The 25,446-nt window shown below is 43.7% G+C and overlaps 1 protein-coding gene across 1 annotated transcript in view; it reads left to right on the top strand.

Moving 5' to 3' along the window:
- Positions 1-7,616: 7,616 nt before the first annotated feature.
- Positions 7,617-25,446, top strand: part of U2SURP (U2 snRNP associated SURP domain containing) — a 64,859-nt gene continuing 47,029 nt past the window's right edge. Inside the window, exon 1 of the mRNA XM_065410416.1 lies at positions 7,617-7,821. Within this exon, the coding sequence (XP_065266488.1) occupies positions 7,777-7,821 (45 nt within the window). The 5' untranslated portion in view covers positions 7,617-7,776. The remainder of the gene's footprint in view (positions 7,822-25,446) is intronic.

A 25,446-nucleotide genomic window follows, 5' to 3' on the forward strand; every position in this document is an offset into this window, starting at 1 on the left:
AGGATGACAGGATTAAGGAAACTCCCCTAGCCTCATTTGCATCGAAGATGGGACAGGAAGGCATCTCCATTAGCATACAGAATGGAGAACAGAGATTCCAAGGCAAGAACCACAGGGAACTCTGGGACCAGAAAAGCAGGGAAGCACTGCATGATGGGGGATCTCTGCTCCAGATGTTAATGAACCCATGCCTGCACACACCCTGCTAGCTAGTTATCAGACCAATTCTAGTAATAAATCCTTTATTGGTATCCAAAATAGTGAAGCTCCCTAACTGCATTGTGAGCTCCCTCCACAGAACACTGATCAGTTCCTATTGTCTAGCCTGAACAAAACAACTTTGGTATACTCCCTTGAGCCATCAGTTCACCCATAAACAAATCTAGTGTTCTCCCTTGAACCATTGTTGTTTCCCTACAAAAACCCTACCCATGCTCAAGTAAGTGTTCTGATGCCTGGATCCAAAATCTGCATCAGTTCCATTGGGACTTCATCTTCTCCTGACTGATTGTGCAGGGGGTTCTGCCTGTCTCCAGCACTCTGGACCCTCAGCTACCACCACCACCTAGGACCCCTGATTGATTCAAGCTTCACAGAGTGGTGAGAACCCATCTCTCTCTCTCTCTCTTTCAGTATAGCATTCTGACCCTGACTTGTGCGATCAGTTATAGTTTTCTAAACCTGACTTTTATAATCAAATTTAAGTTAGAGTTAATATTATAACTGTTTTGCTTGTTTGGCTCCCCTATGGTTATTACCTGGCAATAAATAACTTTCATGGTTAAGCTGGTTGCTTCTCTCTCTCTCTCTCCCCCTCGTGGGTGTTTTTTGGCTTCCTCATTCGCTCTGCAGCAACGCTACTCGTACTTAAGCTAAAGATCCCTGCAGCGCCCAAAAATCCTGTGGGGTTTGCTCATCAAGTGGGTTACTACCAGAACAAGTGTAACGTGAAAGTGGGGATAGGGACGTGCTGAACCTGGGACATATGAGGGTGGCAGCTTGGAAGTGCTGCTTGACCCAGCCTACTAAGTCCAGGGACATATAAGGGGTCAGTTTGGGAGTGCTGATTAACCCGGTCCTCTCCGATGCACTCTGTTAATGTGTGTATGTGTTTGTCTGATTCTGGGGCTGGAAGAACCCAGCCCTGGGGAACCTAGGTCCTGCAGGATAGCTCCATTGGGAGGGAACTTGCAGCAGGGAGAAGTAGAGCTCCGTTTGAGAACACAAGTGACACAAGCAATACATTGATAGAATTACAGACTCCCCCCGCCACACACAGAAGAGTAACCCTAATAAAGGAGCATATCCCAAAGTAATGGGCAAATCTGGTAACACTAATGATGGTTATTATTGGGATGACAATAACTGAGGAGCTCCGATACCTGCATCCTTCCAGACCTGCTATATTTTACTGAAAATATGTGCAATACAAGTGCCAAATATTAATTATTTTTATTAGTCCATCCTTCCCACTAGTAATCCTCCATTGATTTCTGCATCTCTGTGATGCCTCACTTAAGCCCAAGAGATGGCATGATATTATCATTCACTCACTGTATGCTGGCTGCTATTGTACTACAGGGCTGCTGCATTGCTTTATAAATAGTATGGATTCAGGAATACACTTCAATATGAAATGTATTGTTAGAGTTGACCTTTTGTAGGGAGCCAGGGTGGCTGCCCTCCGAACCTGAGGTTCAAGGGCCTTTCTCCCAGCCGGAGTGGGCGGGGCCAGCCCAAGCTCGCTCCACCCCCCGGAAGGGGAGGGGTGGAACAGGAAGTATAAAGGGCGGGGTCCTTAGCTCAGTTAGAGCAGCACCAGGGAGGGAGGCAGACGCAGACCGCGGGCTGCTCCCTTCAGACCCTGCTGCCACGCCAGGGGAGGCCCTGGACCAGTGGAAACCTCACCCAGAGGACGGACTGGGGCTGCCAGGACTGCCCGCGGCCGAATACCCAGAGGAACTGGAGGAGCCGGAGTGGGAGCTGGAGCTGCCAGCAGCCAAGGACCGGGAGGAGCTGGAGGAGCCTGACCCTGAGGGGGAGCTGGAGCTGCCAACAGCGGACTACCCCGATGCACTGGCGGGACCAGAGGGATTCGGACGAGCAATCGGGTAGGAAGTAGCCCAGGGACAGAGCTGCACAGTGGTGAGTCTGTATCGCGGAAGGACTCCGCTGATCCAGTGGCGGGACCCTCGTCCTGCCACTGTCAGGGCCCTGGGCTGGAACGCAGTGGTGTAGGGTGGGCCTGCGTTCCCCTACCTGGCCGAGCCACGCCGGGACCCGTGCCGGCGCTCCCCTGCCTGAGGGGCGCGCTATTGCCCTTTGCCGGCGCTCCCCTGCCTGAGGGGCGCGCTACTGACCTTTGCCGGCGCTCCCCTGCCTGAGGGGCGCGCTATTGACCTTTGCCGGCGCTCCCCTGCCTGAGGGGCGCGCTATTGACCTTTGCCGGCGCTCCCCTGCCTGAGGGGCGCGCTATTGACCTTTGCCGGCGCTCCCCTGCCTGAGGGGCGCGCTATTGACCTTTGCCGGCGCTCCCCTGCCTGAGGGGCGCGCTACTGACCTTTGCCGGCGCTCCCCTGCCTGAGGGGCGCGCTATTGACCTTTGCCGGCGCTCCCCTGCCTGAGGGGCGCGCTATTGACCTTTGCCGGCGCTCCCCTGCCTGAGGGGCGCGCTATTGACCTTTGCCGGCGCTCCCCTGCCTGAGGGACGCGCTACAGACTCTGGCCGGCGGCCTTCCCGCTGCTAATTCCCCGCTGGCGGAGGCGTGACCCAGGCCGGCCAGTGACCTCGTAGCTCCCCACCGCCCCCTAGCGGGTAGGTGGACCGACACCGATCACACCTTTAAAAGGCCAGCTATGGCTTTGTCACCCCTCCCTTTCTCAGCATACTCTGGATCATATTGCTCTTACTTTGATACAATTTATTAATTACATGTGCCCAGAAACTGAGCATTAAGCAGCTAGATTGAGACAATGAGATGAGTAATTAAAAGAATTAATGAAGTGGATTAAATGAATGGATTAAAGCCAAAATGGGGCCTGCAATCACCAAAATGGTAGGGCTCCCCCAAAATGCGGGTATTCCCACAACACACTCCCCCTTCCAGCTTGACATTTGTCTTTATACAGAGTCCTTGATCTTCCTCCTAATCCAGGTATCTCAGCCAGTGCAACACCAGGTTAGTCCAGTAACATCTTGCATCCCCTCCTATTGCATCATCTCCTGCATCTCTATGGGTACTTTCTATATATTTCATATTCTCCTGCTGCTCTGCCTCTAACTCAGGGCTCTATCTGGGCCCAGAGCCAGATCATAAAAGATGGCAGGGAGTGGGTGACAATGCATATTAATCCTGTATCAAATGGGTAGACCATCAAGAGAACACTAGGAAGCTGGGGGGATTCCCTCATTGTTGTTGTGCAGACCACAAAAATACAAGGATTCTTCTTTATCCACCCCTAAAGATTCACTGGCCCAGATCACCCCTTCCTGTGGCAATTCCTGTATAACCAGGTTTGGAGAGATATAAAGACTCCCTGACTGAGTTTTTCCTAAATCTTCTTGTCAGAGGAAGGAATTATCTTCCTCCCACTTCTCCCCTCAGCATTGACAGTGGTTCCACTCCAAAACTCAGGATGGATCCCAGTGGATTTGTAGGAGGCTCATGCCCTCCCTGTGTGGAGCAGGTGATGTATAAGGAGGTAAGTGTGGCTGGGGAGATCAAAACTCATTCTTCAGCATGGAAGGTGGGGTTCTGAATGGTAGGGAGCAGAATGGACTTCAGCAGGCTGTAGTTTACAGCAGGCTTTGGTTGCTGTGTTATGTAATATTTAAATAAAATCAATGGAGTTGTTAGATATAAGCTCTCTGTGCCCTTAATAAGAACAACACACTCCCTAGGGAGAATCTGTGGCTCCTACCAGTTGTAGTGATCCCTACTGCTGTCCCTAGCTTCTTAGCTAAACTGCCAGGGAGTTGTTCTGCATGGAGGTGTGTGTGTGCACATGTGGTGTGTCTGTGTGTGGGTGTGGTTGTTGAAGGTATGGAGGGGCAGAGAGAAATGGGCATTCCTCCACATGCCTCCTCTGTGTCCAGCCACCCTCTCCTCAGCCACGCCAGTGCGACCCTTCCACTCCCCTACCATATTGGAAAGTAATCAAATTTGTTTTGCTACATTTCCTTTGTTCAAGTTTCTTTTCTGTGAATCGGAAATCATACTCGTAAAATGTAAAATCAACATCGATTCCAAATTTAAAATAAGCTATTTTATGATTGGGATTTACTCCATAAATGTAACGGACTTCCTTACAAGTGGTCTCAGGCTATTTTCTATGGTGAATAACTTGCATTTCTTCTTTTTCTTCTTTTAAACATCCTCATGGAGAGAACTGACATGCAATTTGAAATTTGGGCCCATACTTGATCCACTGACTGTGCCTGCAGTAGCATGCATACATAATCTCCCAATGTAGACCAGAAATAACACACAGTGGGGACAAATGCATCCCTGGAGTAACTCAACTGAAGTCAACAGAGCTACATGAGGGACGAGTTTAGCCCAATATGATCGTGAACAAAGCAGGTGCACTTAGATATAGAGATGTAGCCGTATGGAAATAAATGCTTGACAAAGAAACCTGCCAGTATACCAGAGTATTGCTGCCTCCAGGAATTAAAATCTGCATCCTGTGGTGTACACAACATATGCTTGCTTACACCCACGGCTGTATGTAATTTTGTTTTCTTTTTGAAAATCAACTGTGCCATATGTGCCCTCTAGTGGGACTGGATAATAACACAAACTGTGGTTCTGCTCTGAAAAGTACCTTTTTACTCAACAGATCAACTCCCTGTGTGTATTCAGAGTCATACTCACGTTAGACTCCAAAAAAGTTTTGTACATTTTTTTAATCTTACTGCAAAGCTAATGCAACAATCAGCAAGTGAGCTGGATTCTATTCTTGCTGTGCATCAACAAATTCCAATTGCAGGACCGGATTCTGTGCTCAGTTACACTTGTGTTACCCCCACTGAAGACTTAGAATGTATACAGTAATTGAAGGCAGAACTGGAAGAGAATGGGATTGAATAGGTGTAACTCTGGAGAATTTGGCCTGCAGAATCTTCATTACTTGTGATGATGACTGAGTCAGAAAAAATCTATCCTGACTTTCAAAAACCAGACTGAGTCTGTTGGGTTGGCAGTTAGAAAATATCCATCTCTTTAGCTGTAAACTAAACAAATTTGGTATGGAGTCACTGAGACACAATATACATAGAACCCCAGGATGCCATTTGAATGAGTTATCTCTGAGAGGCTTTTTACTAACCAACTGTAAATCTTCTGTACTCATAAAATAAGAAAACAGCAAACAAATCAATTACCACAGTAACACAAATGATAATTTTAATAAGAATTTGCTATGGAAATTCAATTTCTACTGTTAAGTTATTTTTACCAGAAATCCTGATGTGTAGATTACAAAAAAACATTAATTTAATCCATGCAAGGTGATTGAAAAATGAAAGAGGAACAATTAATCTCTGTATTATCTAGTGTGTGTGTGTATGTGCGAAAGAGAAAGAGATGGGGGCGGGGGGCGCAAGGTCTCCCAAATAAAGTCAGTCTGAAACATTGTTTAAGGCCTGAAACAAAACAGTTTTCTAGTTAGATTACATGGAGAAGATTCCAGCACCATCCTCCACAAACTAGGAGTGGGAAACCTACAGCGGTAGCTTCACCAGGCTGCCCACCTGAACACTGTGGATCATACTCTTCTTCTCAAAATCCTGTCATCCTTGGATTTTGTGAACATGCTTGACTGCTCTCATGCACTGCCCCCCAATCTCCTCCCTTTAATTAATGATACAACCCGATCTTCCTCATCATAATCATCCTGGCAACATGTTACAGGTCCTCATCCCAACTTTAGGAACAGGCTATCTTTGGCTGACATTTCATCTTATCAAAGTTCTGTAATATAACATGGTATATCAACAAAGCACCCTCATGATGGCAATTGTGTATGTAGCTGTAGCATGTCCATTGACTTAAACGGGACCTAAGTACAAGGGTGCTTCAGTGTTTTGCTGATGGTAACCAGTACCTAAAACTTTACCCAGCCAGTGCAGTATGGAGCAGTAATGTAAAATGCTTTTACCAGCTCATCTTGCTCAGAAGCTGGGCAACCATGTTCAACACCAGCTGATGCTTCCTAGAGTATATCTACACTATGATAAGAAACTCGTGGCACCGAATCACAGAATACAGGTCAACTAACTTGGGCTAGCAGGATTTGGGCTGCGGGCCTAAAAATAGCACTGTTGACATTCAGGCAGTCAGGCTGGAGAACCCAGGCTCTGAGACCCTCCCCACTCATGGTGCCTCAGTGGCCAGGCTCCTCCAACCTGAGCTTGAACATCTGTAGTGCTATTTTATTGCCCCACAGCCTGAGCCCTGCAAACCCAAATCAGCTGTCCCAGGCCAACTGCAGCTGTGCCGCAGGCTTTTTATTGCAATGTAGACATATCCCTAGTGGCCTTTGTAGTCAGCCAGGTAGAGCCTGTAGCAGTAATCAAATCTAGAGGTAATAAAGGCATAGATGTAATTTCTTCCCCCACTCCCGCTGAAGTCCAGATTCAGCAAGACACTGCTTAGTTTTAAGCACATATATAGTTCCACTGAAGTCAATAGGTTATTCATATGCTTAAGTACTTTGCTGATTCAGAACCTGTCTTTCCCCTCATTCATTTCCCTCCCCTTCTCTGTCTATTCTTGGTCCCTCCCTCCCTTCCCCTTTGCTCTGCCCCTTTCTTTCTGCTCATGTTCTTTCCTTCTTACCTCTCTGCCCACTTTCAGTTCCCTACCAACCTTCCAGTTGGCTTCTCATCCCATTCCTGCTTCGTTTTTACCTCCTTATGCCACCAGCCATTTTTCCTCTTTTCTCTATCCTTTCCCAGCTTTCTTCCCTAAATATTAAGGGGCATTTTGCTTCCAAAGTTCTGAGCTCCAAGCTTGCCTCATTATCCTACCCACAGCAAAGGCCTGGGAGAAGTAGCCACTCCTACAGCACTCGACTGGTGATCTTCTCCTGACTTTGCCTCACAGTGACATTCATGCTACAGGCAGAATGAGAAGCAAAGTCCCAGCTGCATGAAACAGTGCACATCTGGTGGCATGGGAAATGCATAAGAAGAACAGCTCCCAAAACTGAGAGCAGGATCAGGAAGGGAATTATCATTTGATCAAAGTACCAGAGCGAACATAAAAACATAAGAATGATTGTACTGGTCAGCCCAATGGTCCACCTAGCCAAGTATCCTGTCTTCAGACAGTGGCCAGTGCCACTACTCTGCCTAATCCTCCCCTCTGTTACACCCCTACCAGCACACTACACCCCTGGGGCCTTATTCACCACTCTCTTACTCCAGTGTTAAGTTGGCGTGACTCCAGTGCAATCAATGGAGTTACACCGGGGTAAAACTTGTGTACGTGATGGGAGAGTCAGGCCCCCTGACACAAACGCAGCACACTGCAGTATGTTTAGCTAGACGGAGCCAGCGACTCGCAGCGGAGCTGGCAGCGCGCATCGCATGCTCCCTGCCGCGCGCTCATCAGGCCGAGCCAAGCCCGCAGCCGCAACCCAGCCGTCCGCATCGCTAGTTCGGCCATCGATTCGCCGCACTTCCCCCCTCCTCAGCGTGGCCAGTCCCCTTCCCTCTTCAATCGGTGCTCGATTCTTTGCCGCCAGCGCTGAGCCAGGGAGAGAATCAAGATGGCGGACAAAACGCCAGGCGGGTCGCAGAAAGCCAGTGCGAAGGTGAGGCCGCCCCGCGGGCCCTGCAAGCGGCGCCGCTGCCCGGGGCCCGCTCGGGGCAGGGAGGGTAGCGGCATCTATCCCCGGGGGCGGGGGAGCCAGGGCGCGCGGGACGCACGGACCCAGGTGCGCAGGCCGTGCGGCCTGCTCCGTCCCTCCCCTCCGCGGCGTTACTGCGGGGTGCTGACGGCGGGAGGGAGGGATGAGGCGGCGGGGAAGGGCTGGGGCAGATAGGGCAGCAGGGAGGTCGGGGTCCAGGGTTTCTCCTATTGCTTATTCAGCATGGGGGACGGGGCGTTCTAAGGCCTGTGGGATGTGCCCCCCATCCTGCACCATCAGCCCGCGGGGTCCCCTCCGGCCCCCACTGCTGGCACCACGTTCTCCCCGGGCGGGGCAGAGCGGGGTGCATCTGCAGCCTTGCTCCTCTGGGTTTGCCCCCTCCCAACGCTGCACTTTTGGGGGGTGGGCTCGATGCCCCCCATTACCTGGATTCATGTTAAAATAGTTCTCTTGCTCATTTGGGATGGATTTTGTCACGTTTTTGTTTCACTGAAACACTCACAATCTCAGTAGCTTTACAGGGCCTTGTTTGAAGGCCTTATTTTTAAAGCTTCCTGCTCTGGTGATGAACACGTTTGTTGTAAATTTCAGTTCCAGATTGAAAACATTTCCCCTTTACTCTCTGTTTTATGCCTAAATTATTTGTTATAACGTCTCTGTTAGGGTGTGTGGGGGCAACTCAGGTGTTCTTAGGCCATGTTTACATTATCATTTATGTCAATAAAACTTACATTGCTCAGGGACATGAAAGAAACACCCCATGAGGGACATAAGATTTGCCAGCATAAATGATAGTGTGCACAGCACTACATTGGTGAGAGAGTGTCTCCTGCTGACATAGCTAGCCGCTCACTGACGTGGTCTTATGTCAACCAGAGAGCTCTCTCTCCCTTTGGCATAGAGTGGCTACGTGATCAATCTTACAGCTGCAGGGCTGCATCCATACAGCTGTAAGCTCACTAGTGTAGATGTGATCAGTGACTCTGGAGAAACAGAGAAATATCCAAAATCACATGGCAAATCAGTATTTTCTAGTATCTGATTCCTAGTCCTGTGCTCAGATTGCTAGGCAGTTTTTCAGATGTTTTTGGCTTGACAACTTTGCAGCCTCATGGAATGCACTTTCTCTGTGTTCCCAATTCCCATGGCTGACATTATTTCCTATAATACTGGAATGATCCAATATTTCCTACAATCCTGCAGCAGCATTTGCACAGTTCCTGTGCCCCCATGGAGTCCCATTGCAGTTGCAGGATTGGGGCCTATGAACTGTATCCTCTTGAGTCAAAAGTCTAGAAATGTTTGGAGTTTACATTTTTGTGGTAGTGGGTGGAAATGAGGAAGAGGTTGTTATAATAATCAAAGGCCCCAATCCTGCAGACACGTGCATGTGCTTAACTTGATTCACATAGGTATTCCCATTTCCTACTTTGGAAATATTAAAACCTGTTTTGGGATAGTTTCCCAATTGTGGATTAGAAATTTGTAGTTAATTTGAAATTGACTTTTCTGTTTCCATCTCCTGCTTCTCACTTCTGGTTGAAAACATTGGTGTTTTCCCTCAGTGAGCCAACTTTTTTGTCCATAATTAACACTGCTGAGGATTGAGAGGCTCGAGTCAAAACTATATGGTAGCCACTGGCTGGCTTGTTTAAAGCCACACAGGAAATCTGCATTTGATCAGGGTGGATGCTTAAGAGTAATTCCCAGAAATGGGAGAACCGTTCATTGCCTGAATCTCCCACAAAAGTGAGGAATCAGTAAGGACTATAGTCTACTCCACTCCAATGGTTGGGTGCTCTCCAGCACCTGGCAACGATTCTAGGGATAGTGAAGCCATAAATTCTCTTCCACTTAGTCCCACTGCAGGTATTAAGCTATGTCTACACTGTGGACCTTACAGTGGCACAGCTATACTACTACTGCTGCAGCTGCACCACTGTAAGGTCTCCTGTGTAGCTGCTCTATGATGGTGGGAGATTAAAGCACTTCCAATGAGTGGCAGTAGCTATGTCAGCGTCAGAGCGTCTCCTGCCGACATAGAGCTGTCCACACCAGTGCTTTTGTCGGTGAAACTTATATTGGTTTGGGGTGTGTTTTTTCACAGCTGTGACCAACAAAAGTTTTGCCGATAAAAGTGCTATTGTAGACAAAGCCTTAGGCCAGGTCTACACTATCGCGGTAGTTCGACGGCTGGCAATCGAAGTTCCGGGTTCGATTTATCGCGTCTGGTCTGGACGCGATAAATCGATCCCGGAAGCGCTCGCCGTCGACTGCGGTACTCCAGCTCGGCGAGAGGAGTACCGTGGAGTCGACGGGGAGCCTGCCTGCCGCGTGTGGACCGCGTCTGAACCGCGGTAAGTTCGAACTAAGGTATGTCGACTTCAGCTATGTTATTCACGTAGCTGAAGTTGCGTACCTTAGTTCGAATTTGGGGGTTAATGTAGACCAGGCCTTAGAGTGGCCAGCCAGTAACAGTATGTAGTTCTTCTTCCTCGCAGTTGGCTATTCAGTCTTCCCAAGTGGAAGGGTCGTGGGCCAGGAATAGGATATGGGACTTGGAGAACCAGGATTCTGTTTCCATTGCTACTCAATACGTAAATTATTTAACCTCTTACTCAATTTTTCCTTTCACCAAAATGGGGATAACTTATCCTGCTCAGATGAAATGCACTATATATAGGTATTAAATCTATAAATGTCCCTCATCACTGGGATGTTGTTTTTTTCCATTGATTTATTCCAAGTATGGTCAGAGAGGCTTATCTCCCCAGCCACTGCCTTCAACCAGGAAGCAGACCCAAAGTCTGGGAAGGGAAAATATACTGTCAAGCTAAACTTTATATATGGGGATTTAGGGGGTGGTGGAAGTGTTGAAAACTGTTCTTGTATTTAAGGGTAATTAGGAAGAGGTACATTAAAGTGTTGACCTGAATCAATATTTTGCCTTCCTCTGCAGCAATGGGCATGGGTCATTAGAGTAAACAGTGGATTCCCTGTAACTTGAAGTAAAAAATTGACATTTTCATCACTTAACAGTGCAAGGAAGTGCGCACACTGCATTGGTTTAAGTGAAGCAGTGTATTAATAAAAACTGGGAAATAGCACTCACCTACTTATGAGTGTGCAGCTTTCTCTGGTGAGTTACTATGTGCCAGGAACAGTGAAGTAAAATCTACAAAAATGGCTGAGTTCCAGTGTGGTTGCTGTCCATAAGATTTGAAGGGGCAGCGGTGTTAACTTTCAGGTGGTATTTTAATTTTCATTGTGTTGCTACTTAAACTTGTAAGCAGGAATAAGAGAGGCAGGTACTCGCTCCTTGGCAGGTGGAAAAATATAAAAGAAGTATGTGTCCTTCTCTTTCTTCCTCTGCTTTCCAGCAGTGGTGGGTTGAATACCAGCTGCGCCTGCTTTTACAAGTTTAGCAGTAGCAGTATAGTAATAAATTCAAATGTCATGTGCTTCAGAAGAAATGACTTCTAATTCTTTATTCAGGTCTACAGGTAATATGGATTTAAATAATGAAATAGCAAATACTCTTAGGTATAAAACTTAATTTCCAGACATTTATGCTTATTTTGATATAAACTTATTGTAGACAGGTATGTTAAGAGGTGGGGTGAAGACAGTTGTGGGCCTTGAAAAATGCACTTGCTCTTAGTGAATGGGAAGATTTCCCTTTTGAGCATTGGAACTTAAACTATTAGTTTCTACTGAGTTAAAGTTTATATATGAGTATAAATTTGTAGCCCTTAAAATTTCAAGATGACTCTTATAATATGGGCAGATACAACATTGTGTGACACATCATCTTCATAACAAAATTAATGTGGTGGGGATGGGGCCGAGGGGTTTGGAGTGTGGGAGGGGGCTCAGGGCTGGGGCAGAGGGTTGGGGTGCATGGGGTGAGGGCTCTGGGGTGGGGCTGGGGATGAGGGGTTGGGGTGCAGGAGGGTGCTATGGGGCTATTGTGGGGAGAAACGTCTCCTGCAGCAGCAGCACCTGGGCTGGGCGGGGGAGAGGTGCTTCTCCCCACTGCAACAGCTCTGGGGTTGGGGCTGCAGGATAGGCGCTCCTCCCCCGGCCCCAGCAGGTCTGAGCTGGGGGAGGGCCTCCCTGGGTCTGTGTTGGGCTTCTCTGGCCGCGGATGGGCCCAATCTGGCCATGTCACCCCAGCAGATCCGGTTGACCAATATGCGGCTGGGTCCGGGCTGCTCCGGCTGCCCTTGAGACCGGCCCGGGCTGTGCCGCAGCAGAGTTGGGGCAGGGGTGCCCCTCCCCTGGCTGTGGCAGGTCTGTGGGCGGGTTCCTTGAGCGCCTGCCTGGTGCTAAATAGGCTGCTGCATGGCTGTGCAGCTTGCTGGAACTTAGTTGGCTATGTTCCGAAATTAAGGTTTGTGAAGTATTTTGAAAATAATGCTCTCAGTGCGTATTTTAAAATGGTTTTTCATGTAGTACTGTGGAAGTGATATGACTCTTGTAATCCAACTATATTAGGGAATTTAAATTAAAAAATTTAAATTAGAACATAAGAACGGCCATGTTGGTCAGACCAAAGGTCCATCTAGCCCAGTATCCTGTCTTCGGACAGTGGCCAATGCCAGATGCCCTAGAGGGAATGAACAGCATAGGTAATCATCAAGTGATCCATTCCTTGTCACCCATTCCCAGCCTCTGGCAAACAGAGGCTAGGGACACCATCCCTGCCTATCCTGGCTAATAGCCATTGATGGACCTATTCTCCATGAATTTATCTAGCTCTTCTTTGAACCCTGTTATAGTCTTGACCTTCACAACATCCTCTAGCGAGGAGTTCCACAGGTTGACTATAAATTTCATTTGGTGACCCCTAGTTCTTGTGTTATGAGAAGGAGTAAATAACACTTCCTTATTTACTTTCTCCACACTATTCATGGTTTTATAGACCTCAATCATATCTCCCTTTAGTCATCTCTTTTCCAAGCTGAAAAGTCCAAGTTTTATTAATCTCTCCTCATATGGCAGCCATTCCATATCCCTAATCATTTTTGTTGCCCTTTTCTGAACCTTTTCCAATTCCAATATATCTTTTTTTGAGATGGGGTGACCACATCTGTACTCAGTATTCAAGATGTGGGAGTACCATGGATTTATATAGAGGCAATATGATATTTTCTGTCTTATCTATCCCTTTCTTAATGATTCCCAATATTCTGTTTGCTTTTTTAAATGCTGCTGCACATTGAGTGGATGTTTTCAGAGAACTATCCACAATGACTCCAAGATCTCTTTCTTGAGTGGTAACAGCTATTTTAGATCCCATAACTTTTTTTATAGTTGGGATGATGCCTCTTATGCTTATCAACATTGAATTTCATGTGCCATTTTCTTGCCCAGTCACCCAGTTTTGTGAGATCCCTTTATAACTCTTAGCAGTCAATTTTGGACTTTGCCATCATCTGCAAACTTTGCCATCATCTGCAAACTTTGCCATCTCACTGTTTACTCCTTTTTTCAGATAATTTAGGAATATGCTTAATGGCACTGGTCCCAGTACAGATTCTTGAGGGACCGCCACTATTTATTACTTTCCATTTTGAAAACTGACCATTTATTTCTACCCTTTGTTTCCTATCTTTAACCAGTTCCTGATCCATAAGAACACCTTCCCTCTCATCCCATGACTCTTTACGTTGCTTAAGAGCCTTTTGTGAGGGACCTTGTCAAAGGCTTTCTGAAAGTCAAAATACACAATATCCACTGGATCCCCCCTTGACAACGTTTGTTGAACCCTTCAAAGAATTCTAATAGATTAGCGAGGGGTGATTTCCCTTTACAAAAGCCATTTGACTCTTTCCCAACATATTGTGTTCATATATGTGCCTGATAATTCTGTTCTTTTACTATAGTTTCAGCCAATTTGCCTGGTACTGAAGTTAGGCTTAACAGCCTGTAATTGTCAGGATTGTCTGTAGAGCCTCTCCTAAAAATTGGCATTGCATTAGCTATCCTCCAGTTCTCTGCAATGAAAGCTGATTTAAGCGATAGGTTACGTACCACAGTTAATATTTCTGCAATTTCATATTTGAGTTCCTTCAGAATTCTTGGATGAATACCATCCGGCCCTGGTGATTTATTACTGTTTAATTCATCAGTTTGTTCCAAAACTTAATCTATTGACACCTCAGTCTGGGACAGTTTCTCAGATTTGTCCCCTAAAAAAATGGCTCAGGTGTTGGAATTTCCTCACATCTAGTGTATTGAAGATTGTTGCAGAGAATTCATTTAGCTTCTTCACAACTGCCTTGTCTTCCTTAAGTGCTCCTTTTGTACATTGACCCCATTACTGGATTGTCAGGCTTCCTACTTTTGATGTACTTACAAAATCTAACAGCATTTTTTTTTTGTCTTTTGCTAGTTGTGCTTCAAATTCTTTTTGCCCTGCCTAATTATATTTTACACTTGACTTGCCAGATTTTATGTTCCGTTCTATTTTCCTCAGTAGGATTTGACCTCCAATTTTTAAAGGATTCCTTTTTGCTTATAACCGCCTCTTTTACTCTGTTGGTTAGTGAAGGTGGCATTATTTTGGTCCTCTTACTGTGGTTCTTTTTTTTCATTTGGGATATATATATATATATATATATATATATATATATATATATATATATATATAATCTATCTATATATAGTTTGAGCCTCTATAATGATGTTTTTAAATAGTTTTCATACAGCTACCAGGCATTTCACGCTTGTGACAGTTCCTTTTAATTGACATTTAACTAGTTTTCTCATTTGTGTAGCTTCCCTTTTTGGAGGTAAATGCTACTGGGGTGGGTTTCTTTGTTATTTTCCTCCCTACAAGGATGTTAAATTTAATTACACTATGGTTGCTATTACTGAGGGTTCAGCTATATATACCTCTTGGACCAGATCCTGTGCCCCATTTAGGACTAAATCAGGAATGGCCTCCCCCTTGTGGGTTCCTTGATTAGCTGCTCCAAGAAGCAGTCACTAATGGTGTCTAGAAATTTTATCTCTGCATCCTGTCCTGAGGTGACATGTGCCCAGTCAATATAGGGATAGTTAAAATCCCCCATTATTATTTGGTTTTCTGTTTTTGTAGCTAGAGCCCTGTGCGGATACAAAAATGTGGATCCGCATCTGATCTGCTAGGATCAACCCGTGATTTGACCTGCAATCTGCTAGCTGTCTTTTCATAGAATCAGAGAATATCAGGGTTGGAAGGGACCTCAGGAGGTCATCTAGTCCAACCCCCTGCTCAAAGCAGGACCAATCCCCAGACAGATTTTTACCCCAGTTCCCTAAATGGCCCCCTCAAGGATTGAGCTCACAACTCTGGGTTTAGCCGGGCAATGCTCAAACCACTGAGCTATCTCCAGGCATTCAAGTTCATCCATCTTTGTATTTAGACTTCTAGTATTTGTGTACAAGCACTTATAAAATGTATCAATATTTAGTTGTCTGTCTTTAAGTGATGTAATTGAATAGAACTCCTTTTTGTTTTTTGTTTTGTTTGTTTGACCTTATTATAGTGGACTTGATAGTCACCTCTGTAATTTAGATAGTAAAAATATTTCAGTTCTAAACTCCTGTTTCAGGTGTTTATATCTTTTTGAAACTTAGGGCAAACATTTTCAGGGTTTAGACGCTGCTTTACATTGAATTATTTTTGGAATGTTTGAACAAAATTGCTTGGATGCAAGCGGAGAGGGGGAAAAACAGCAGGCCCTCCGTTAGCGGGCAAAAAGGGTATTTTTCAATCAAGTTAGCTTAATATGATTGAAAAGGCCTATTCTAGGCTACAACACAGCTGGATAGCACCTTCAGACTTGTTACTCTGTATCTTAATGAGTGTTAATGTAACACGTTTGAAAAGTTCTCTTAACTTAATCTAACACAATTGAAAAACACAACCTTTTGCAGACTCACTTAAGTTGTCTACACTTAAACCGCTACAGTGGCAAAGGTGCAGTATCACTTCAGTGGAGACACACTACAGTGACAGGAGTGGTTCTGCTATCGTAGTTAATTTATCTCCTTGAGAGATGGTAGGTAGCATTGTCTTTACAGGAGGTTAGATTGGCTTAACTATGTTATACAGGGGTATGGATTTTTTTATGCCTTTGAGTGATATAACTGGGTCGACCTAACTTTTTCATGTAGACATGGCCTCAGACAGTTTGGAAGAAGGAAAGGCAATAACCAAGAGAAAAAAGTTAACAGTACTGGTTAGTTTAATTGTTGCTATTCAGAAACGTGGGTAGCAGTGTGTAAATGTCAAGCAATGACAGTTTCCTTTGGGGTACTTGTAAAGCTGTGAGCAGCAGCAGAGGCAGGGACTAGAGTTATTCATGGGAGAGTAGTACTTGAAAAATAGATTCTGCTGTAATGGTAGAGTAGTGCAAACTCTCCCCCTTTGCTGCAGCCAGGAACAACTGGAGGAGATTAGAGTGTCATATTTATTAGACATCTATAAGTAGAATCTGATACAAAAGCTGGAGTCCAAAACAGTCTCTAAAGCTGCACCTTAGCAGAAATTCCATCACCCTAACTGGTATTTAGGGTTGGTTTCTTTCCCAGCACATTGCTGTTGGATCTGTTGGTGGAACATGGCACCCCCTGTTTTTTACATCTTCTGTCTATTATGTTTAATCTTCTAGCAAATTTAAAAATGTTACATGATCACATGAGTGGATAAAAATCAAAGATTTTATAAAAAAATAAAAAAAATCAGATTTTTTTGATAAAATAGGTTCTTTCCTCAAAAAGCATCTAAATATAGTTTTAATTAAGATACATTATAGCTCAGAGATATCTCATCATGGAATGGGGATTATAAATTCTAATTCTATAGTATGAGACAATATATTCATGTAATGTTTAAGAAAAGTTTTGTAAATGAGTTTCAATAGTTCATGGATTAGGGACCCAATTTTATGGGGTTCCAGGGGCTTCTGTATAGATTATTTAGGTTAATCTTTCTATCTACCCAATGTTCTCAGTGCTCAGTCTAGAAGATACCATCAAAGATGCTTAGTTTTACAGTTCTCAAACTGTGGATTTGTGTCTCCAGAGATAACATGCTTGTTAACAGCAAAAATGTTTTGAAATAAAATAAATAAATAATATAGAGGTGAGAAATAACAGACCTCAATCCTATTGTCCCTCTGCAAATTTGTGTACACAGAATCAATCCCTTACCTCTCTCTAAAAGTGCAAAGTTTCAAAAAGTTCAATGAACAGAAGATTGTTGGGGTGGACAAAGAGAAGAAGTCTGGAGATAAATGTGAGAAGGGAGGGACAGGCAGTAGAAACAAAAGTGGAACTGTTTGAGCAGCATATTCCAGAAGTCTTGAGGTCTTTCTGAGTGTAGCCGTCATTGATTTGAGATCTACCATACCATTCTTTCACTAGAAGGGAAAACCTATAATGGCAGCAGGCCGTAAAAGAGACCCAGTTTGGGAATAAGAATCATTCAAGAAATATGTTTGCTGATGATGTTTTAAATAAAGTCACACCAGTGAACTGGTGGAAGTCACTTAAGCACTTGGATTCAGAGACTGTTGACACAATAATCTCACTTTTAACAGCAGTAGCTTCTTCTGCCGGTGTAGAAAGAATATTTTCTTCCTTTGGACTAATTCATTCCAAACTGAGAAATCATTTGGGACCTGAAAAAGCAGGAAAGCTTGTTTGAAGGTGAAGACGACTGAGTTAGCTGCAGAAGCCAATATTTTAAGTTACTCATGTAGACCTGGCTGACATAGTTGATTTAATTTTTTTTAAACATTTCATTTATTTTATTTAAAAACAATTTTATCAAAAACAAACCTGATTTTAAAAAACAAATTCATATGCTTGTTTTGTTAAAATATTACAGTACAGACCAATTTATGCGCGAATGTTGGGAGTCAAGCTGTCATGACCATGTGTTAACGGACCGCAGGTTAAGAGGGCCATGCTGAAATATCTTAAGATATCTATATATACATGTATAATTATCTAGGATTACATACGTATTCACAGCGTCCCAAATACTGCAGGCCTATCTGTTAACGGCGCTTTGCAAGAATATAAATTCAAATGTGTAATCTAATAAAAAGATTATTATTACTACACAGGGGTGAAAGTAACTCAGGACACTTACCGGTACGGGGCGGGGGCGGCTCTGGCCCCTTGAAGGGGCGGGGCCTGGGGTGGAAGGGGCGGGGCTAGGGGTCAGCATCCCCCAGCCAGCCCTTCCAGGCCGTCTGGTCCACACAACCTGGGGTTCCCATGGCGATTTAAAGGGCCTGGGGCTCTGGACACTGCTGCTGCGGTAGCAACGTTCAGAGCCTTGGGCCCTTTTAAATAGCCGGCCCCGGGGCAGCTGCTCCCTTTGCCCCTTCCCCACGTTGGCGGCTGAGGGGGGGCAAAAGAGGCAGGGACCTTAAAGTGCTGCAGGGTCCTTTGCCACGGTAGCGCTTTAATGTTGCTGCCCCTCACTCCCGCCCCCCCACCCGTCGGCGGTAAAGATGTACAACACCTTTCCGCTCCGCACTTTCTGTCTATTTCTAGGTCAGTGAGTTAGTGAGCAAATCTGTAGCGCTACATAGCAAGTTCCTGTATCGCGTGTTAACTAGGTAGCACTTGGAGGCATGGCGCTACCGCGTGTTAAGCAGATTCGCGCGTAAAGGGATCTGTACTGTATATGTTTGCTATTGAAGAAAAAAATCCAGAATACATAATGTTGTTTTAGTTAAATAAAACAATTTAAATGTCTGTCTGGTGATGGTCTCCTCCTAATACAGCATGGCAAGAAAATCCTCCAAATATTAATGATTAACCTGTTGAATTGGAGATAGTTCACTTCCCAAAGACGTCATAAATATCTGCTTCAATTACCTTTGGTAAATGAAATAACCAAACAATCATTCATTTTCTGATATAGCTGTAAAACTAATCTGAAAAGTTTTCAAAATAAATCACTTTAAAAATGTATAAGTGTGTACCTTCTAAAAATGAAACCTACATCTATCTCTGAGTTGTGAAGAATATGTATTAAGGTTATAACAACCAGCAAGAATGCACTTTTATGTAGAAATCCATGATTAAATCGAGTCTTCCTAACTAGTGATTTAAATCAAATCCACCCTGTCACATACTCTCTCTCAAACAATAGTGTACAGTATTGTTCTCTATAACTTTACAACGGTGGCTATGCCTATATACTACAAGTGTCTGTTAGCACAGCTGTGTCAGTTAGGGGTGTGAAGAGGTGTGATCCCTGACTGACACAGCTGTGCTGACAGAAGCTCCTAGTGTAGATGCAGTTATACTGGCAAAACTTCACTTTTACTGGTACAGCTTTCTTCTTTCATGGGAGCATGAGTGTTACTATACCACTATAAAATGCAGCTTTGCCGGTATAGCTGTGTCCATGCTAGGAGTGGTTTTCTTGTATAGTATACTGATGTTCCTATACTGGTAATCTACTTCTTGTGTAGACATAGCCTAAGTGTTATGCTTCATATGCTGGATAATATGCCTCTGTACCTGCCTCTGCTGATGCTCAGCTTTCCAGTTCCTCTAGTAAGGAACTTACAAGGGTTTTGTTAATTTCATTCTGCTGCTTAAGAGAACTGTGGGTAGCAGCACAGGCACTGGAATTTTCAGCAGCCCCAGGAAGACACCACTGCATCAGTTCATGTTTGGAAGGTTATTTTCAAAACAAAGGTTAGAAAATTATTTTCTTTAAAAGGGGAGAATTTCAAATGATGTCATAAGCCTTCCATGTTTTCCTTAGCAAGTGGGATGGGTGGGTGTTTCAAGCTTTGCTGTGCTCCTGTTATTTTTCAAAATATGATCATTTTAATGTCTGATAAACCAAATCATCCATTGCATTTGTCTTTCATCGACTGTTTTCTTGTCATACACCTAGCTTGTCAACTCTGAGGCAGGGACTGTCTTTATTACATTTGTGTATGGTCTAGAACAGTGTGTCTCTGATTGTAGATTGGGGCCCTTAGGCAGTAGTGTAACACATAATAACAGAATAGGAAAAAAAGGGTTTGAAGTTGGTGTAACGATGCAGTTCTGGCGGGACCCAACTGAGAGTGCCAATTCAGGACAAATCGCTTAAAACAGGGCAGTTACAGCCCTAGGCTGGGGTTTTTCCACCTCTAAGGCAAACCCAACCAGCCAGACTAAGAGGACTTTGGTCTCACCCCACTGGCTAACCACAAGTCACACAAGCAATTCCCTTAGATACTCCAGTTTCCCAGTATCCCCACCAGTGCCACTCGTTATGGGGACAAATGGTTATGAAAACCAATGCCCCATTAAAAGAAAAAAAAGTTCTCCTGATCCCAAAAGATCAAGCCCCAGACCCAGGTCAATATACAAATCAGATCGTACCCACAAATTACACTGTTGCCAATCCTTTAGAATCTAAAATCTAAAGGTTTATTCATAAAAGGAAAAAGATATAGATGAGAGCTAGAATTGGTTAAATGAAATCAATTACATACAGTAATGGCAAAGTTCTTGGTTCAGGCTTGTAGCAGTGATAGAATAAACTGCAGGTTCAAATCAAGTCTCTGGAGTACATCCACAACTGGGATGGGTCATTCAGTCCTTTGTGTAGAGCTTCCATTTGTAGCAAAGTCCCTCCAGAGGTAAGAAGCAGGATTGAAGACAAGATGGAGGAGAGGCATCAGCCTTTTTATAGTCTTTTCCAGGTGTAAGAATACCTCTTCGTCCTTACTGTGGAAAATTACAGCAAAATGGAGTCTGGAGTCACATAGGCCAGTCCCTGTATACTTTGCTGAGTTGCAAGGCGTATTTGCCTTCTCTCAATGGGTCAATTGTATAGCTGATGGTCCTTAATGGGCCATCAAGCAGGCTAGGCAGAGCTAACACCAACTTGTCTGGGATGTCTCCCAGAAGCATAGCATAAGTTTGAAATACGGACAGTATAGAGCCAATATTCATAACTTCAACTACAAAATTGATACACACATATAGACAGCATAATCATAACCAGTAAACCATAACCTTGTCTTAGACACCTTATTTGACCCCCTTTATACAAGATTTGGTGCCACTACAGGACTTTGGCTGCAACCATGTTCTATATGGTCCCAGTTCAAATCAATAACATGACAGTTGGTAATTGGAAAGGAGGAAAAAGTGTTTTCAGAAAAGAAGTGTGGCTTTTTAATTTACAGCTATATCCCTGGTTGCACCAGTGAACTGGTGTTACTATCACCACTATGCTTGAACTATGCCTCGTGTTACCTCAATAGTGAAGGTAAGCCCTATTGATGCAGGTGAAGCGAGGAATGTGAAGATAGAATTGTATGGAGGATGGGAGGTAACATAGTTATTGTTTTCAATTTTGGAAGCCTGGAGGCACTTTGTATCTTCTTGTGGGGGTTGTGTCCTTGGCTTTTGTGGCTTCGGGCTTGTCTCCACATGAAACTTGGAGTTCTCCCATTGGTGTTGGTAATCCACCTCCCCAAGAGGTGATAGCTTCATCATCAGAATTCTTCCATAGATCTAGCGCTTATTTTCTAGTGTAGACCAGCCCTTTATTTAGTTCAATTCTTGAAGCTCTGTCCAACATTTATTTTAAATGGATTTGGTCATGTTAAAAATGGAGGTAGTTTCCTTACATCTGCAACCATTGTGTAGCCTTAAGTGCTAATATCTTGGTCGATTGGAAACTGGCCATACTCTTAGCAAAGTATTTCTTAGACTACTGGTGTCTGGCATTGTTCCAATCTGGATGGATGGGGAATAACATTTTCTTAATATGACATGTTTAAAAAACAAATTTCTTACAACAAAGAAGTCTGTTAATGCTCTGTAGCTAATATAAGGAAATTTAGAAGATAACTAAAAATTTTGGTAATCTTTACATTTTACTTTTAATTTCAGTTTAAACATAAATGTTGTATGAAACACCCATAAATTACAGGGGACCCTCCTCTAATAGTGGAGTTTTCTGGAACGTATGTATTTAATGTAATTTGCACTTTTTTCTGTTCTGTAGCATCTCTCTAAAAATGTTTTCAATTAACAATAATCATCTAAAATTAAGGATCTTACTCTCTGAGAAGGGAAAATTGAACTTTCAGCCACCATTAAGAAAGGTTTAATAAGGAATCTCTTCTAAAATAAATACCCTATTTATGATGAGACCATATGTATATGTACTGGTCTTCATATGTTGTCGTGTCTGCATTAGTTTATTTTTAATTGATTTAATAATAAATTTGATATCTTTAAATATAATTGCTTTTACATAAGGATCACTTAAAAAGAGACATTGTTTTGTTCAGCCATGAACTAAAAGCTAGCAAAGCTTAAGAACTTGTTGCCAAAAACCATCTGTCTTTGGCAAGGCCTATCTGTGGCACATACTAGCAAAACTTTCTTCAGTCTTTTTAGATAACTAGAATTTCAGTGAAAGGTGAGTAGGGGATTCTAATTCTCTTACTTGTCTAAAAAGATAACTGTGCAAATTGCCTTTTGCCTTGCCATAAAGCACTGAATTATCATTCTTATTTTCAGTATGATAAGAGTGACAATAAAAGCCAAATAAATATAGATATTCCATAAGTTCTAGTGTAAAACTGCATGGACTGACTCATCTTCATTTTGTTAATGGTGTAAAATTAGTTTGTATCAGGTTGAATTGAGTTTGCCAGTTTTTAATAACAAAAGTAATTACTAGGCAGGCTATAGGTCACTATAAACATTAGTATTTCATTTTTTATACATAGTATTTATTGAATGAGAGAGGTAGGTTAAGGTTTATAAAGAGTGTTTATGCTAAAGGTGCCACTTAGTCTGTAGCTTGATGGTAAACTTTATCTTGGATTTTCAGGCTCATCTTCTGAATGTTACTACAGGTTGAATCAGAGAACTTCCTGGCCCTATGTGCTGGGAAGAATAGCTAATAGTCTATACTCCTGGGGGAATTCTGTGCACAATTCTGCATATTTTATTTGTCAAAAGAACACAATATAATAATGCCAATTTCAATTATTTTGGTAATTTTTTTCAAAATACCTGTCGACAAGCATGCCTGTAACAATACAGATGACTACAACCAAAAAAAAAAAAAGGTTCAGGAAATGTTTTTTGATAAATAGATTCCTTACTAGGCATATTAATACAGAACTCTGAGTAATAATTAATTTAACTATAATACAGAAATTTATTTCCTGCACCCCTCGGAAGCCATGCAAAGGCTTGGGGGAGTCAGGGGTAATGGAGGAGCTGAGGGAGAGGGAAGTAATTGCTGGGATGGAGCCTGGGTGTGGACTTAACAGGTTGTTGGGTGTGGATGGGAGAAGTATGGAACAGGGTTTTTTTGGGGGGGCAGAGAGGGATTGTTAGGGAGCCTCCACCAGGCAGACCCCAACCCTCTTATTCAGTCAGACACATCTGCCCTGTCCTCATGTGTCCCTGCATCCCCCCATCCCCATGTGTTCCTGCATCTCCACTCAGCCACCCCTCCTCCCCCCATCCTCATATATCCCTGCATCCCCTTCCCCCTCCCTGTGTGTCCCTGAAGCTCCTCCCCTTGTCCCCATGTGTCCCTGTGCCCCCACTCAGCTACCCCCAACTCCTATGTGGCTCTCCACCCCAATTCAGCCACCTTCTCCCTTCATGTGTCCCTGCACACCCCTCTCCCTGTCCCCATGTAGCCCTGTACCCCCACTCAGCCACCCCCATCCCCATGTGTCCCTCCAGCTCCCTCCCCCTGTCCCCATGTGTCCCTGAACCCGCACTCCCATTCAGCCTCTGCCCCAATCTGTCCCCCCCATAGATTTTCTGAATCTGTCTGTGACCCCCCCTCCCACCCCACAGCAGCCCCATGCTGTCCATCCTCCCCATATCCTGTGCCTCCTGATCTGGTCCCGTGGGCAGGCACTGTGAGGAAAGCAGCCTCTTTCTCTTCCCTATCCCTAGCTGGGGCTTCTCCCACCCAAGAGCAGCTGCTCTCTGTTCTGGTGCAACAGCGGCCCATGGTGGGCGAAAAGAGTAACTGCAGCACCTTTCCGGCAGAATGTATTTTCTGCAGGGGAAAAAAAAGTTCTGCGTGGCGCATGCGTTCTGTGCGTGTGCAGTGGTGCAGAATTCTCCCAGGAATATATTATAATAGTATGTCTGGACATGGCTTCTATTTAAACAAGGTCCCAAGGAGTCTGTATTTAAACAATATAGCTAGGATAAAAACATTTTGTCACCTAACAATCATATCACACAGACTTTATACTTTAATTGAATATGCAGCCTGTTATACTTATTCATAAAAAGGAGTGAAGTGGGGGCTGGGGGGAAGTAAATCAAGCAAATGTCTAAAAGTAGAGCTGTAAATTGCCCCTCTACATTACATTCCTTAAATAATCTTGTAGAGATTTAACTCTGAGACAGCAAGATATTTTTCACTAGGTTTGCAAATTCTTCAAGATTGAGCCATTTTGCTATGTGATTCCATACTTCTGAATTGAATATAGCCATAAAGTGATTGGATAGGTGAATTAAGTGATTAATTTCATATGAAAGTATTAGAATGTTTGTCTAAATATAAACTTTTTGGAAAAATAAAAAATTCGTCCCCATAACTTAAAATGCCCCAAACCAAATCTCCTTCCAAAACTTCAATGATCAAATTGTAAAATAATCACAAGAATGCCAATAGATTACAATATGTGTTGCAAAACCTTGAGCAAGTGGAGTGAATGCATGTTTTTGTCCTTTCCTATCAATTTCTGGTTTCCCAAATACTAGGCTATAAGGAGCTATATTTTCTTCTGCACTGCGGTCCACTTGTCAGAGCAGGTTGTGGGAGGGTGGCATTTGGGAGCCAGTTCTACAGCTCCTGGATTCTTTGGGTTTATTTATGCTTGCCTTGCATATTAGAGCAGCCTATAGATCTGAAGGAGTTCCTATGCACTGCCTGAACAGCTTTAAATAGTATTTTGCAGGGTATGAATCCAGACCATGACTGGTCTAACTCTTGGTTTACTTGCTTGAATTTGGCAATGATCTCCAAAAATCCATCACGTAGCAATGATTTGTAATCAGTGTAATCTAGCTTGTTGGTCTCATTCTAATTCTACAGCATAAAAAGCCACCAGAAAAATTAATACCCTTGTTTGTTCTCTGACAACACAGATTGAACTGATGTTGAGATTGACCCTTTTCCTCTCTCCTTCCCTCCCCCAAAATTTCTGGAATGGCACACTGGTGGGGTAGAGTAGAGAACATTGTGCTTTTGTGCATTCTGTACGTGAGTTTCAAATGTTTTGTCCAATCTGACATGTTTCACATTCACCAAAGATTTTATCCAATATACTGTCCTATATCCCTTAGGCAACATAGATGAAATTTCACATTATACATATCCCCACTGTTGTTGAATAAGTTATGTACTAATGAACAGATACAGCCCTCAGAAGGGTAATTTCTCAATCTCCTATATTAAGCTTAATAAAACAGCTTCAGTTACTTATTGGAATATAGTGGGAAACAAACTTACAATTTGGTCTAGATGTCCTTAGGGTTCTG

The sequence above is a fragment of the Emys orbicularis genome, chromosome 9 (assembly GCF_028017835.1).
Source record: "Emys orbicularis isolate rEmyOrb1 chromosome 9, rEmyOrb1.hap1, whole genome shotgun sequence".
Taxonomy (NCBI): Eukaryota; Metazoa; Chordata; order Testudines; family Emydidae; genus Emys; species Emys orbicularis.